The 13103-nt window shown below is 44.5% G+C and overlaps 1 protein-coding gene across 1 annotated transcript; it reads left to right on the top strand.

The window, feature by feature from the left end:
- The first annotated feature begins 231 nt into the window (after nt 1-231).
- Nucleotides 232-2986, top strand: LOC120713624. Its single transcript, XM_039999552.1, has 2 exons — nt 232-433; nt 769-2986. The coding sequence occupies exon 2, from the start codon at nt 783-785 to the stop codon at nt 2868-2870; it is 2088 nt and encodes a 695-aa protein (XP_039855486.1). The 5' UTR covers nt 232-433; nt 769-782; the 3' UTR covers nt 2871-2986.
- The last annotated feature ends 10117 nt before the right edge of the window (nt 2987-13103 follow it).

Raw genomic sequence — 13103 nt, 5'->3', positions numbered from 1 at the left:
TCAGAGCAAATAGTATGGTTCAGTTTGGACATTGATGGAGTAATATTTAAAAATTAAAATGGCAACTGGAATAAATATTTCAAAAGTATTCTCGTGGTGGATGGATATATTAATACAGCTACAAGTAATTTTGCATTCAGGACCAAAAATGATTTTGCCAATGGGAAACGTCCCGATTGACTAAGAAGCACTCACGTCAACGTCAAAGTCGTCGAGGGACCTCTTCCTCCCTCGTCTCATTCGGCGACCGACAGAAGAGAGCTCCAAAGAGACAAGTCTTTGAAGTGAGCACGCAGAATCTTGCTGGGCTAACAAACAAAAGCACCACCCAAATCTCAGTTAAGCAGTCGCCCCAGCTCGACGGCGGGCAGCTACGGCGCAGGCTCCATTGGTGCATCGTCTTCCTGTTCGCCGTCGGCAGCGTTGTCCCGAGGTAATCAACTACCTTTTAGAAACCTATCCAGCATAAAAATTTCGCACTTCTCGACAGGAGGAAGAGAGTGAGGGAGAGGGGAGGGGGATTTAGAGCACGTTCAGGGGAAAATCAATTGCCAGTAATAGAGACCAGTAATATATAGAAAGTTAGAAATAAAAAGTAAAGTGAACCGTGCTATTTAGATTTTTGCACTTTGAATGAATTTTCATATTTGCAGTTTTGGGTCAAATAAAAGCTCTAAAAGACGACCCTTTGCTTGCGCCCATGCATTTAATCATAACTAATTTACTGTTTTTTGTACTTCAATGAATTTTCAGGTTTTGCATTTTCAGCGGTGGAGCGAACAATGGTTAGAGGGCTTTTGAACCTCTGGAAGAAATGGGAGATCCAAATCCTGGTGCTCCTTAGTTTCACACTGCAATTTGTTCTGCTTGCTTTTGCAGGAACCCGTCGCCGCAAAGGCTCCGCTCTCTTCAGGATCCACCTCTGGCTGGCATACCTCATGGCTGACTCCACTGCTATTTACACTCTCGGTCACCTCTCCATCCGCGCCAGATCAAGTGAGAAACAGCTCGTCACATTCTGGGCGCCATTGCTCCTCCTGCACCTCGGTGGCCCTGACACAATCACTGCATATGCCTTCGAGGACAATCAGCTCTGGCTGCGTCACCTTCTTACTCTCGCTGTGCAGATCGCGGGGGCAGCTTATGTCTTGTACCCATCCATTGATAGCCAGAAGACCTGGGCGCTCAAGCGTGCGAATATGGAGAGCATCAGGAGCTCTCTTGATATATCAGATGACAGTACTCGTCGCCAACCGTATGAGGGACGGGTTGGAACAACTGAATTGGATGCAGAGGAGGTCCTGCTTGGAGCTCACTATGTGTTCAACGCTTGCAAGAGTCTATTCACCGATGACCTGATTACGTCTGAATCTGAACAAGATGCTATTGCCGAAGGTATAAGGCTCAATGGCAGCAAGTACAAGTTCGAGTTGATTGAGATGCAGCTATCTTTGATGTATGACATCCTATACACAAAGGCAGCGGTTATCTACACTTGGTATGGCTCCTGCATCCGTGTTATCTCACCGGTAGCCACTCTGGCCTCCTTCTTGCTGTTCCAACTGAACTCTAGAGGTGCTTATTACAGCAGACCTGATGTCATTGTCACTTGGGTTCTGTTGTTGGGGGCATTTGTCCTGGAGATCACATCACTGGTTAGGGCTATAGGCTCTTCTTGGACATGCTCCTTGTTGCATGCTCGGAAATGGGATTGGATTCGTGCCAAAGTTCAGTGCCTTCGCCGTCTAGTCCAGGCAGCGAGTAGTAGAAGGTGGCTGGACTCTGTTGGGCAGTATAACTTGTTGGATTTCTGCACCTGCGACAAGACCGACCTAAGGAGCAGAATCACCAAGAAGGTGGGACTGAAGAGGTGGTGGAACAAGCTCCATTATTCAAGCACCACAGAGATTTCAGACAGTGTCAGGGACTTGCTGCTGGAGGAGATACCAAGAAGACAACTGGGGGATATGAGGAATGCACGGGGCAGGTGGACACTTCAGCAAATAAGGTACCCAGAGGGCAGCTTGTATGATGAAATCAGCTGGAGCGTCAACGACACCGACTTCGACCAAAGCATCCTCATCTGGCATGTTGCCACCGATGTGTACCTCTGCTGCCGCCAGCCAGTCGCAGATGTCGTCCAAGAGGCGGCGGATGAGCACCTAGCCAAGGCAGTCAAGGCGCTCTCCGACTACATGCTCTTCCTCTATGTTGTCCAACCCCACATGCTACCCGGCCCGGTACGGGACACCCGCTATGATAACAACTGCGACGGTTTAGTCACATTTTGGGAGCAACACTCAAGTGACCCAGACATGGACTCCACACTCACACCAAGGGAAAACCTTGCCAAATTGCTTTACCGGGAGTATCACGATAGAATCGATAGTGATGGTAGTAGTGCATCCGTTTCTGTTCAAATGGAAGATAATAATCCCCATGGTCTCGCGTACATCGATGCAGCTGGGCTCACCGGGACGCTCCTCAGCAGAAACTCAGGCATACCTGACGTGCTGAAAATGATCGCCGGAGTCTGGATCGAGATGATGTGCTACGCTGCTCGCCACTGCGGCGAGGTTTCCCATGCCAAGCAGCTGAGCAGCGGCGGCGAGTTGGTCACCGCACTGGGGCTCCTAGTGGAGTACACTGCAAGGTATGACTTCCATCCTCATGGTTCGGACCATGGTGCGCAAGCCGATACACTTGCTATGCAGAATGGTGAACCTAGTGGAATGGCAGCGGATGAGGTGTCCATTGATCTGGACAACATCAATGCAGGCTCTGGAGGTGAGATACGTGATGAGGCGGATAATGACATGACGGCGAGTAGTGGTGCCACAAACGAGATTGTCGAGGAGGATCATCCATAGGCACTATTGTGGTACTGTTGTATCAATGTTCATCACTTTGCTTGATGTGGTAATTGAGCGATAATACGCTTGGATGCATGTGCTAACAGGTTCCACAACGAGTGGTGTTTCATTTATTAACTGTAAGGATAACAAGATTATGTAGGGAAACGGGTAGGCTACGCTAGCATCACTACCGCATATACCCAAAATACTTGCGAGTAGAAGATCAATCTGTTGGTCCAATCTGCTGACTTATGCACACAGTTAGTCCCGATGGTGATTCCAGCCGGTAGGGACATGTCGTATACATAATAGAGAAAGAACACAAACTAATCTTTTGTCACATGCCGCGCAATCAACTCGCTCCAGTTTTAACCCCTTATGACCAATTGATCTAATCAAACCGTGCAAAAGTAATAGATCCAATCTACTACAACAACATATCACCTATATGCAAATGATCCAGACCAAAAAACTACGCAAGATGGCTCTGGTACCACTGTAGGGAAACGGGTAGGATACGCTAGCATCACTACCGCATATACCCAAGATACTTGCGAGTAGAAGATCATAGATCGTTACCACTAGACGCGCAGCGCAGCGGAAGAAGTCGCGCGTCGATGTAGAGGAAGTAGTCGATCACGTCCCACGAACCGAGCTCCTCGTACTTGATCCCAGCAGCTGATCAGCGCAGCAGTCGCAGCAACGCCTCCACGGAGTCCACACGTACGGGGATGAAACGCCGGGCGTCGGTGTGCTAGCACTGCACGCACGGCATGGGCGGCGGCCGAGAGAGAGAGGGAGGGGCGGCGGCTAGGAGGTGGCGCAGCTCTTAGGTTATCGCCCCCCTAGCCCCTCCCTCGTATATAGGGCGTACTAATGGGCTTCTATCTCATAGGCCCATTAGTAACCCTAATTCCTCTTGGATCAATATCCTCTTGGCCTTTAAACAGTATTGTGATGATGGGCTCTTGGGTATATCACCAACAATCTCCCACTTGCACTAGAGACAATCATACAGGCAAGCTTTCCAACATTCCAAACCCCTTAAGTGTGTGACCCGTTAGGTTCATATGTAGGTGGTCGTGATCGGAAATCATTTCCGAATCACAAGTCAATAGCGGCACCTAGCAGGGCATAGTGACTCACAAATACACATAAAGATCATATCGGCCGAACCATAGATATACTTATACACCGATCCCTTTGCCACACGATACCAGTCAAGCTCAAAGCGAGATGCGTGCCACCTTTGTGATAGCTCGACCATTCTCTCGATCTAATAGTGGATTCTATTCATAACTAACCTTTAGTCATTATGATTAACTCTTTAATCACTTTGGCATGGCCATGCACTTTCAAATCCAACTATCTCGAGGGGCCCAGAGATATCTCTCCCGTTATCTAGGAGGGGCAAATTCCATCTTGATCCGCTCACATCCCATTCCATGTTTCATGACACACCTGTAAGCTACTTTTGTAACTAACCAGTCACGGAGTAGCGTTTAGCAGCCCCAAGATGCACCACTACACACAGTGAGAAATAATGGCAATCTCAGGTCTAAGGATCCAGTAGGTATAACACTCAAGAACAACTGATGGCACATACAAAATAACAATCCCAACATTGTCTTGGAGTGGGTCAATCCAACACCATGTTCACCAACATGTGTCCACATCATTAATCCGATATCTCCATATCCATGATCCGTGAAACATTATCATCAATTAATGCATGTGCTAGTCTCAACGTCGTTATTGTCCCACACAACGACATAAACTAGGGATAATTTAGAATCATATCATTGTCAACAAAGAGTTTCACGAACAAGTCATGTACTTGATAATCAATGTAAAAATAATCATCCATGGAACAAATAACAATTATTTATCATTACATAAACATACTCATGACACAAAAATCTCCCACGCACACTAGAATCACTGATGTAAGTATCTAATACTCATAGATCTCATGTGCGCCTCATGCTTTGGTTGTGGGAGAGGCTTCGTCAACAGATCAGCAACGTTTGAATCCGTGTGCACCTTGCAAACCTTCACATCACCTCTCTCAACAAAGTTACGGATGAGGTGATACTTCCGTAGTATATGTCTGGACTTCTTAGTTGTTCTAGGCTCCTTTGCTAGTGCAACGGCACCACTATTATCACAATAGAGGTCCACTGGACTGGACGCACTAGGAACAACACCCAAGTCAGAAACAAACTTTCTGATCCAAACAACTTCTTTTGCAGCTTCGGAAGCTGCAATATACTCGGCCTCTGTTGTCGAATCAGCCACTGTATCTTGCTTGGAACTCTTCCAGCTCACTGCCCCACCATTGAGGCAGAAAACAAAACCGTATTGCGATTTGGAGTCATCTTTATCTGTTTGAAAACTAGCATCGGTGTAACCCTTTACAAGGAGCTCATCTTCGCCTCCAAATATTAGGAACATATCCTTAGTTCTTCTCAAGTACTTAAGGATATTCTTTACAATTGTCCAGTGAGTTTCACCGAAATCTGACTGATACCTGCTCGTAACACTTAGAGCAAAGGAAACATCTGGGCGCGTGCAAAGCATAGCATACATGATCGACCCTATGGCTGAAGCATAAGGAATCGTACTCATCCTCTTTTGCTCATCGGGTGTCGTAGCACACTGACTCTTGCTTAGAGCAATGCCATGTGACATTGGCAAGAAACCTTTCTTGGAATCTTGCATATTGAACCGATTCAATATCTTGTCAATGTACGTGTCTTGGCTTAATCCAATTAGCCTTTTTGATCTATCTCTATAGATCCTAATACCCAGAATGTAAGCCGCCTCTCCTAAATCCTTCATCGAAAAACTCCTTTTCAATGAGGTTTTAACAGCTTCAAGCATTGGAATATCATTTCCGATCAATAATATGTCATCCACATATAGGACCAGAAACACAAGTGCGCTCCCACTAGCCTTTTTGTAAACACAAGGCTCATATTCATTCTTGATGAAACCAAACCCTTTGACTACATCAAAACGAATATTCCAACTCCGAGATGCTTGCTTCAATCCATAGATGGACCTCTGAAGCTTACATATTTTCCCAGCATTTTTAGGATCGACAAAACCTTCAGGCTGTGTCATATACACATCCTCACTTAGATGTCCATTAAGAAAAGCGGTTTTGACATCCATTTGCCATATCTCATAGTCATAATATGCGGCAATTGCTAGGAGAATCCGAACAGACTTTAGCATTGCGACGGGCGAAAAGGTTTTCTCATAGTCAACACCTTGAATTTGTCGGAAACCTTTCGCCACCAATCGTGCCTTATAGATGTGAACATTTCCATCCATGTCTAATTTTTTCTTAAAAATCCACTTACAGTCGACAGGTCTTACACTGTCAATCTGATCGACCAAGTTCCAAACTTGATTATCATGCATGGATTTTAACTCGGATTCCATGGCTTCAAGCCATTTGTCGGAGTCGGGTCCCATCATTGCTTCTTTGTAAGTCAAGGGCTCATCATTTTCCATCAATAATACGTGGCGCTCCTCCGTATTAAGGAGGTTGAGCTTGCCAGTAGCGCGACGTGCCCTTATAGACCTTCGTGGGGCTGGTGCCTCAACTACGGGTTGTGCAACATCTTGCACATCCCGTGGATCTTCAGTGGGTGCTGAAACAGTTTCGGGTGTTTCCTGAATTTCTTCAAGTTGCACCTTGCTCCCACTAAATCTTTTTGAGAGAAACTCCTTTTCTAAGAAAACACCATTGCGAGCGACAAACACTTTGCCTTCCGCCTTATTGTAAAAATAATATCCTTTGGTTTCCCTAGGATACCCCACAAAGAAGCATTTGTCTGACTTTGGAGTGACCTTATCTGACATCAAACGTTTGACATAAGCCTCACACCCCCAAACTTTGAGAAAAGATAATCCGGGACTGTTCCCAGTCCATATCTCATATGGTATTTTCTCAATAGACTTACTTGGAACCCTATTCAGTGTGAACGCAACAGTTTCAAGAGCATAACCCCAAAATGACAATGGAAGATCAGCTTGGCTCATCATGGACCTAACCATGTCCAACAAGGTTCGGTTCCTCCGTTCGGATACCCCATTCCATTGAGGCGTTCCGGGCGGAGTTAGCTGCGGAATAATTCCACATTGCTTCAAATGATCACCAAATTCAAGGCTCAAATATTCTCCTCCACGATCAGATCGCAGAAATTTAATTGTCTTGCCTAATTGATTTTGTACTTCATTCTGAAATTCTTTGAACTTTTCAAACGATTCAGACTTGTGCCTCATTAAGTAGATATAGCCATATCTACTAAAGTCATCAGTGAAAGTAATGAAGTACTGAAACCACCTCTGGCTATTGAGCTCATTGGTCCACATACATCGGTATGTACAAGTCCCAACAAGTCACTCGCCCTCTCACTCTGACCAGTGAAAGGCGCTTTGGTCATCTTTCTAAGCAAACAAGACTCACATGTGTCAAATGATTCAAAATCAAATGAGCTTAACAATCCATCTTTATGGAGTTATTCAATGCGCTTCTCATTTATATGACCTAAGCGACAATGCCAAATAAAAGTGGGATTCAAATCATTTGGTCTAAGCCTCTTAGTATTAATGTTACAAACAGATTTATCCTCAAGATCAAGAACATATAATCCATTCACCAATGGACAATGAGCATAAAAAATACCATTGCAAAAGATAGAACAACGTTTGTTCTCTATTACAATTTTAAAATCACCAACTTCTTCCAAATATGAAGAAGAAATAATGTTCTTTCTCAAAGCAGGAATGCAATAACAATTATTTAATTCCAAAACTAATTCAGAGGGTAGAGACAAGTGGTAGGTGCCGACCGCCAACACCGCAACCTTTGCGCCATTGCCGACACGAACGTCCAACTCGCCTCTTGCAAATCTTCTAGTCTCACTTAGACCCTGCAACGATTTGCAAGTGTGAATCATCGATCCAGTATCAAATACCCATGATTCACTGGAAGATAATGCAATATTAATTTCTATAACATTTATACCTGAAGTGGAAGTCTCATTTCCCTTCTTCTTCTTCTTTTCTTCCAAGTACTTGCCGTTCCTAGACCAATGTCCCTTTTCATGACAGTGGAAGCATTCATCATCAGAAGTAGGGCCAGATTTGGCCTTAGGTGCTGGCTTTAGCTTAGAGCCCGAGGACTCACCACTGGAACTCTTTTCCTTGCCTTTACCTTTGGGATTAGGAGGCGTCCAACGCTTCCTCTTTTTGTTCCCCTTCTGAATCATCATCACATGATTGGGATTCTTCTTAATGCTCTCCTCTGCTGTCTTTAGCATCCCATGCAACTCACTCAATGTTTTATCCAAGCCATTCATCTGAAAGTTCTTGATAAAAGGCTCATAGCTCGACGGGAGCGACTGGAGAATAACATCAGTAGCCAAGTCTTGGTGAAGTTCAGAACCAAGTCTGTCCAAAGTCTCAATGTAACCAATCATTTTGATCACATGAGGACTGACCGGGCTACCTTCTGCCAGCTTGCACGCAAACAAGGACTTTGAGATATTGAACCTCTCAGTCCTGGCTTGGTTCTGAAACATCCCACGCAGCCCCTCGATCATGGTATGAGCATCCGTATGCTCATACTGCTTCTGCAGAACAGGGGACATGGTGGCGAGCATCAGACAGCTGACATCAAGTGAGTCATTGCAGTGCTTCTCATAAGCTCTGCGATCAGCAGCAGTTGCATTGTCAGGGAGATCATCAGGATATGGCTGCTCAAGAACATACTTCTTTTTCTCTTGCCTGAGAACAATTCTCAGGTTGCGGTACCAATCAATAAAGTTTGTTCCATTCAACTTTTCTTTCTCAAGAACAGAACACAAATTGAAAGCGGAATTATTACTGGCAGACATGATCTACAACATTAAAGTAAAGCAAGATTTCAGCACTAAGTTTATGTAAAGACTTTCATTAACTGATTTAACAAAAGACAACCTACTATATCAAAGTCATCTTCCCTCTAATGACATATAGTGGTTCAAGATCCATAATCACTAAAATTCTAGTGAGCTTTGCTGATACAGGTAAGTAACAAACTACTAATCACATCTCTATGCCCAAAACTGTTTTGATAGCTTTGCTGAGTAAACCAATACTATGCTTGTGAATGTCCGACATCCACCCTATACAAAAGTGATAGCTGAGGGTACTCTACTTTGGTAAACCTACCACACAACGATCAAAATTTATAGGTGCAGCTATTGGTAAAAGGCATAAAAAACTCAACCTTTTCTGAGGGAAGCTATTCTATCAAAATTAAAGCATCCACCATATGTAAAAGCATGAAAGAATAGTATGACAGGAAAATAAACATCACAGGCATATAATCATATTATATTATGAATAGTATGGCCTCTTGCATCACAATGGGCTCCATCGCCATGGCTCCAAGGTGACCTCCATTGTCATCCGTCCTGTCTTGTGGTGATCATCATCGCCATCATGATTGAAGCCTCCATGAAAAGATACTAAGCTACTATATCTAAAAGCTAGTGAAATAATTACTTGAGGATTCAAACATCACAAGTCGACACGCAGGTCGTTATACAATAATGGTGCAACCTCAACCCGGTTGTGTAAACTTGCGACACGCAGGCCGCACAAATCATCACATACATCATCACATGACATTGAGGCCATACCATCCACATCACACCCTGCAAAAACAAGTTAGGCGTACGACGTGTTCTACCAAAGTAGCGCTTAGGAAGCCGCTACAGCGAGAAAGCAACGGTGGCCCCCCGCGGGTCTCAGGGCAGCGCCCTGAAAACCTCACGGAATTACACAGATCGCATCTATGGAATCCCTATGAAAATCTCATCAGAGTGATCGCATCACCTCAAATCCGAGCCATTCATAATGCCTCAATTTTCACTAGGTCAATCACATTGACCATGCAAACTTTGTACTTGAGAAGACTGCATCTACACATGACCTCGATCTGTTGGTCCAATCTGCTGACTTATGCACACAGTTAGTCCCGATGGTGATTCCAGCCGGTAGGGACATGTCGTATACATAATAGAGAAAGAACACAAACTAATCTTTTGTCACATGCCGCGCAATCAACTCGCTCCAGTTTTAACCCCTTATGACCAATTGATCTAATCAAACCGTGCAAAAGTAATAGATCCAATCTACTACAACAACATATCACCTATATGCAAATGATCCAGACCAAAAAACTACGCAAGATGGCTCTGGTACCACTGTAGGGAAACGGGTAGGATACGCTAGCATCACTACCGCATATACCCAAGATACTTGCGAGTAGAAGATCATAGATCGTTACCACTAGACGCGCAGCGCAGCGGAAGAAGTCGCGCGTCGATGTAGAGGAAGTAGTCGATCACGTCCCACGAACCGAGCTCCTCGTACTTGATCCCAGCAGCTGATCAGCGCAGCAGTCGCAGCAACGCCTCCACGGAGTCCACACGTACGGGGATGAAACACCGGGCGTCGGTGTGCTAGCACCGCACGCACGGCATGGGCGGCGGCCGAGAGAGAGAGGGAGGGGCGGCGGCTAGGAGGTGGTGCAGCTCTTAGGTTATCACCCCCCTAGCCCCTCCCTCGTATATATAGGGCGTACTAATGGGCGTCTATCTCATAGGCCTATTAGTAACCCTAATCCCTCTTGGATCAATATCCTCTTGGGCCTTTAAACCGTATTGTGATGATGGGCTCTTGGGCATATCACCAACATATTATGTATCAAAAGAGTAGTTGCCAGCCATGCATTTGCACCAGACATAGTTTATACCATTACCTCTTGTTTGTAAATACATGGCCGTCCTAGCTAGAATATATTACGTACAACCAACATGTTTCATAATTAATTTGCCATATGGACAAGGAAACCGATCTGGATTGGTCACATGAGACTGTAGGTAGCAGACTGGTAGGTGAGGTGTCAGTAGTCGATCTTGATAAAAATTACCGCAGGGATATATAGTAGATGAGAAATGTGAGGGAGCAATGTAGGGTGATTGGTATGGCAAGCGGCATGGATATAGCTGAATTTGAAGAAATACTTTATGATCTCAATGAGTTCATACAGCAAGTGGAGATTCCAACTCTGGATGGACCCTTCGCCAAAGAAGAAATTGATGCGGTAAGATAGGTTCAATGGTAGTTTTGTGAAAAACATGCATTCTGGCATTGCTGATTTGAAGTGCATAAATGGCTCTCTTATCACTTTGGATCAAAGAAGGATAATCCAAAGTCTATTATTGATTACAGACCCATATTTCTCTGCCAATTTACTCTTTAAAGCTCCTTAAGTTACTTGCAAACAACCTGCAATCAGTTATTTTGTCAATTATATTATGCAACAAACAAATATGGATTTATTATGGAAGAACAATACATGATTGCTTAGCTGGGGCTTTCAATTTCTGAGACTTTTACCTGTATATCCTTATGTTAAGTGCTCTTGACCTCCATACCCCTATTTTTTTCAGTCGCACCTGTATATCCTACTGCCAACTTATCTTTACCTCTATACCCTTCCGTCCATGTGCTGTTAGAAGATAACGGGAGCAAAACCCTGACAGGTGGGACTCAACAATGGAAATGACCCTATTGCCTTGGGTATCTCTTTACTCATATTCTCGTATTCTCAAGTAAAAAAAACAGACCTCCCCCATGTTGACACAGAATCGCGCCAACACACTCAAATGCGCTAGTACACGCGAACGATCGTCAAAACGATCAACACCCACGAACCCCTGGGCAGGTCGGTTTGACCGGTGCCGCCGACCGGTCTGGCCGATTCAGGCAGGGCTTCGCTGAAAGCCTAGAACGGCGAGCTCGGGAGGGACCCCGTCGGAGCTCGTCACGCTAGGGTTGCTCTGAGGTCGGCAGGCCACTCAGAATGTCTTCAAACGCCGTCGAGACGAAGGAAGAAAGTAATTTAGGGTTGGAAAAGGCTAGGGTTTGAGAGATAAAAAGTAATGCGATTTTTGTATTGATTCGATTGGGAATAACCTCAATCGGCCTTAGCCTTTATATTTATAGGGCGGGGAGGACATACCCCTTCACGAGTAGGATTACATGAGGACTCTTTACAAAAACCCTAATTCTACTCGGACTGTACAGACCCGACCGGTCTGACCGGTCGGCCTCAGTAGGTGCCAAATTTGGCTGTCAACATATGCCCCCTGCTTTTTAGTGGGTTTACAAGCTAAAAAGCAAAATAGAAATATTCTATACAACATTAGGGCCTAAAATCACTACTAAGGAAGATTTTCATGAATCGGCCATCTCATCTTCATGCATCTTGCCACACGCTTGGGTAGAATTTCTTCAAGTACTTCCCATTAATAGCTCTAGGTAGTCGATCTCCTTGCAGTGTCTCCATCATGTAGGAATTTCCGAAGATAACTTTAACAACCCTATATGGACCCTCCCAACTCGGTGACCACTTACCAAACTTATTGCTTTTCATCCCAAGAGGCAATATTGTCTTCCAAACTAGATCTCCAACCTGGAAAGATTTATCTTTTACCTTCTTGTTGTAAGCTCTAGCAACCCGAAACTTATCCTTCTCAATCTCTTTTAAGGCCTTCATCCGCTTGTCGGTCACCTCATCAATATTATCCATCATTAAATTATAATAATCAACGGCAGAAAGATCACTTTGCTTAGCCAATCTATAAGCGTCTAGATTTACCTCAACGGGTAAAACTGCCTCTTGACCATACACAAGCTCAAAAGGAGTAACCTTGGTAGCACCATGACGAGATATACGATGAGCTCAAAATGCTTCAGATAACACTTCATGCCACCTCTTAGGATTTTCCTCTATTTTCTTCTCGATAAGCTTGATCAAAATCTTATTACTTGACTCGGCCTGTCCATTGGCCTAAGCATAATATGGAGATGAATTGAGCAATCTGATCTTGTAAGATTCGATGAATGCACGTACCTCATTTGATATGAATGAAGAATCTTGATCCGTAGTCAAAGTTTGAGGAATACCGAATCTATGAATAATATGCTCAGTTATAAACTCAATCACCTCTCTATGTGTCATATTCTTCAAAGTAACTGCTTCGGTCCACTTAGTAAAATAATCCGTAGCAACCAACACGAAGCGATGTCCTTTTAAAGATGGAGGATTAATTTGTCCAATAAAATCCAACCCCCAACCTCGGAAAGGTTCGTCCAGAACCTGCAGCTCGGTTTCAA

This window comes from Panicum virgatum, chromosome 6K, assembly GCF_016808335.1.
Source record: "Panicum virgatum strain AP13 chromosome 6K, P.virgatum_v5, whole genome shotgun sequence".
Lineage (NCBI taxonomy): Eukaryota > Viridiplantae > Streptophyta > Magnoliopsida > Poales > Poaceae > Panicum > Panicum virgatum.
The sequence above is the reverse complement of the archived record's forward strand: the minus strand, read 5'-3'. Positions and strand labels throughout refer to the sequence as shown.

Coding starts and splice junctions, on each gene's coding strand:
- LOC120713624 (XM_039999552.1), top strand. CDS start 783: ATGGTTAGAGGGCTTTTGAACCTCTGGAAGAAATGGGAGATCCAAATC.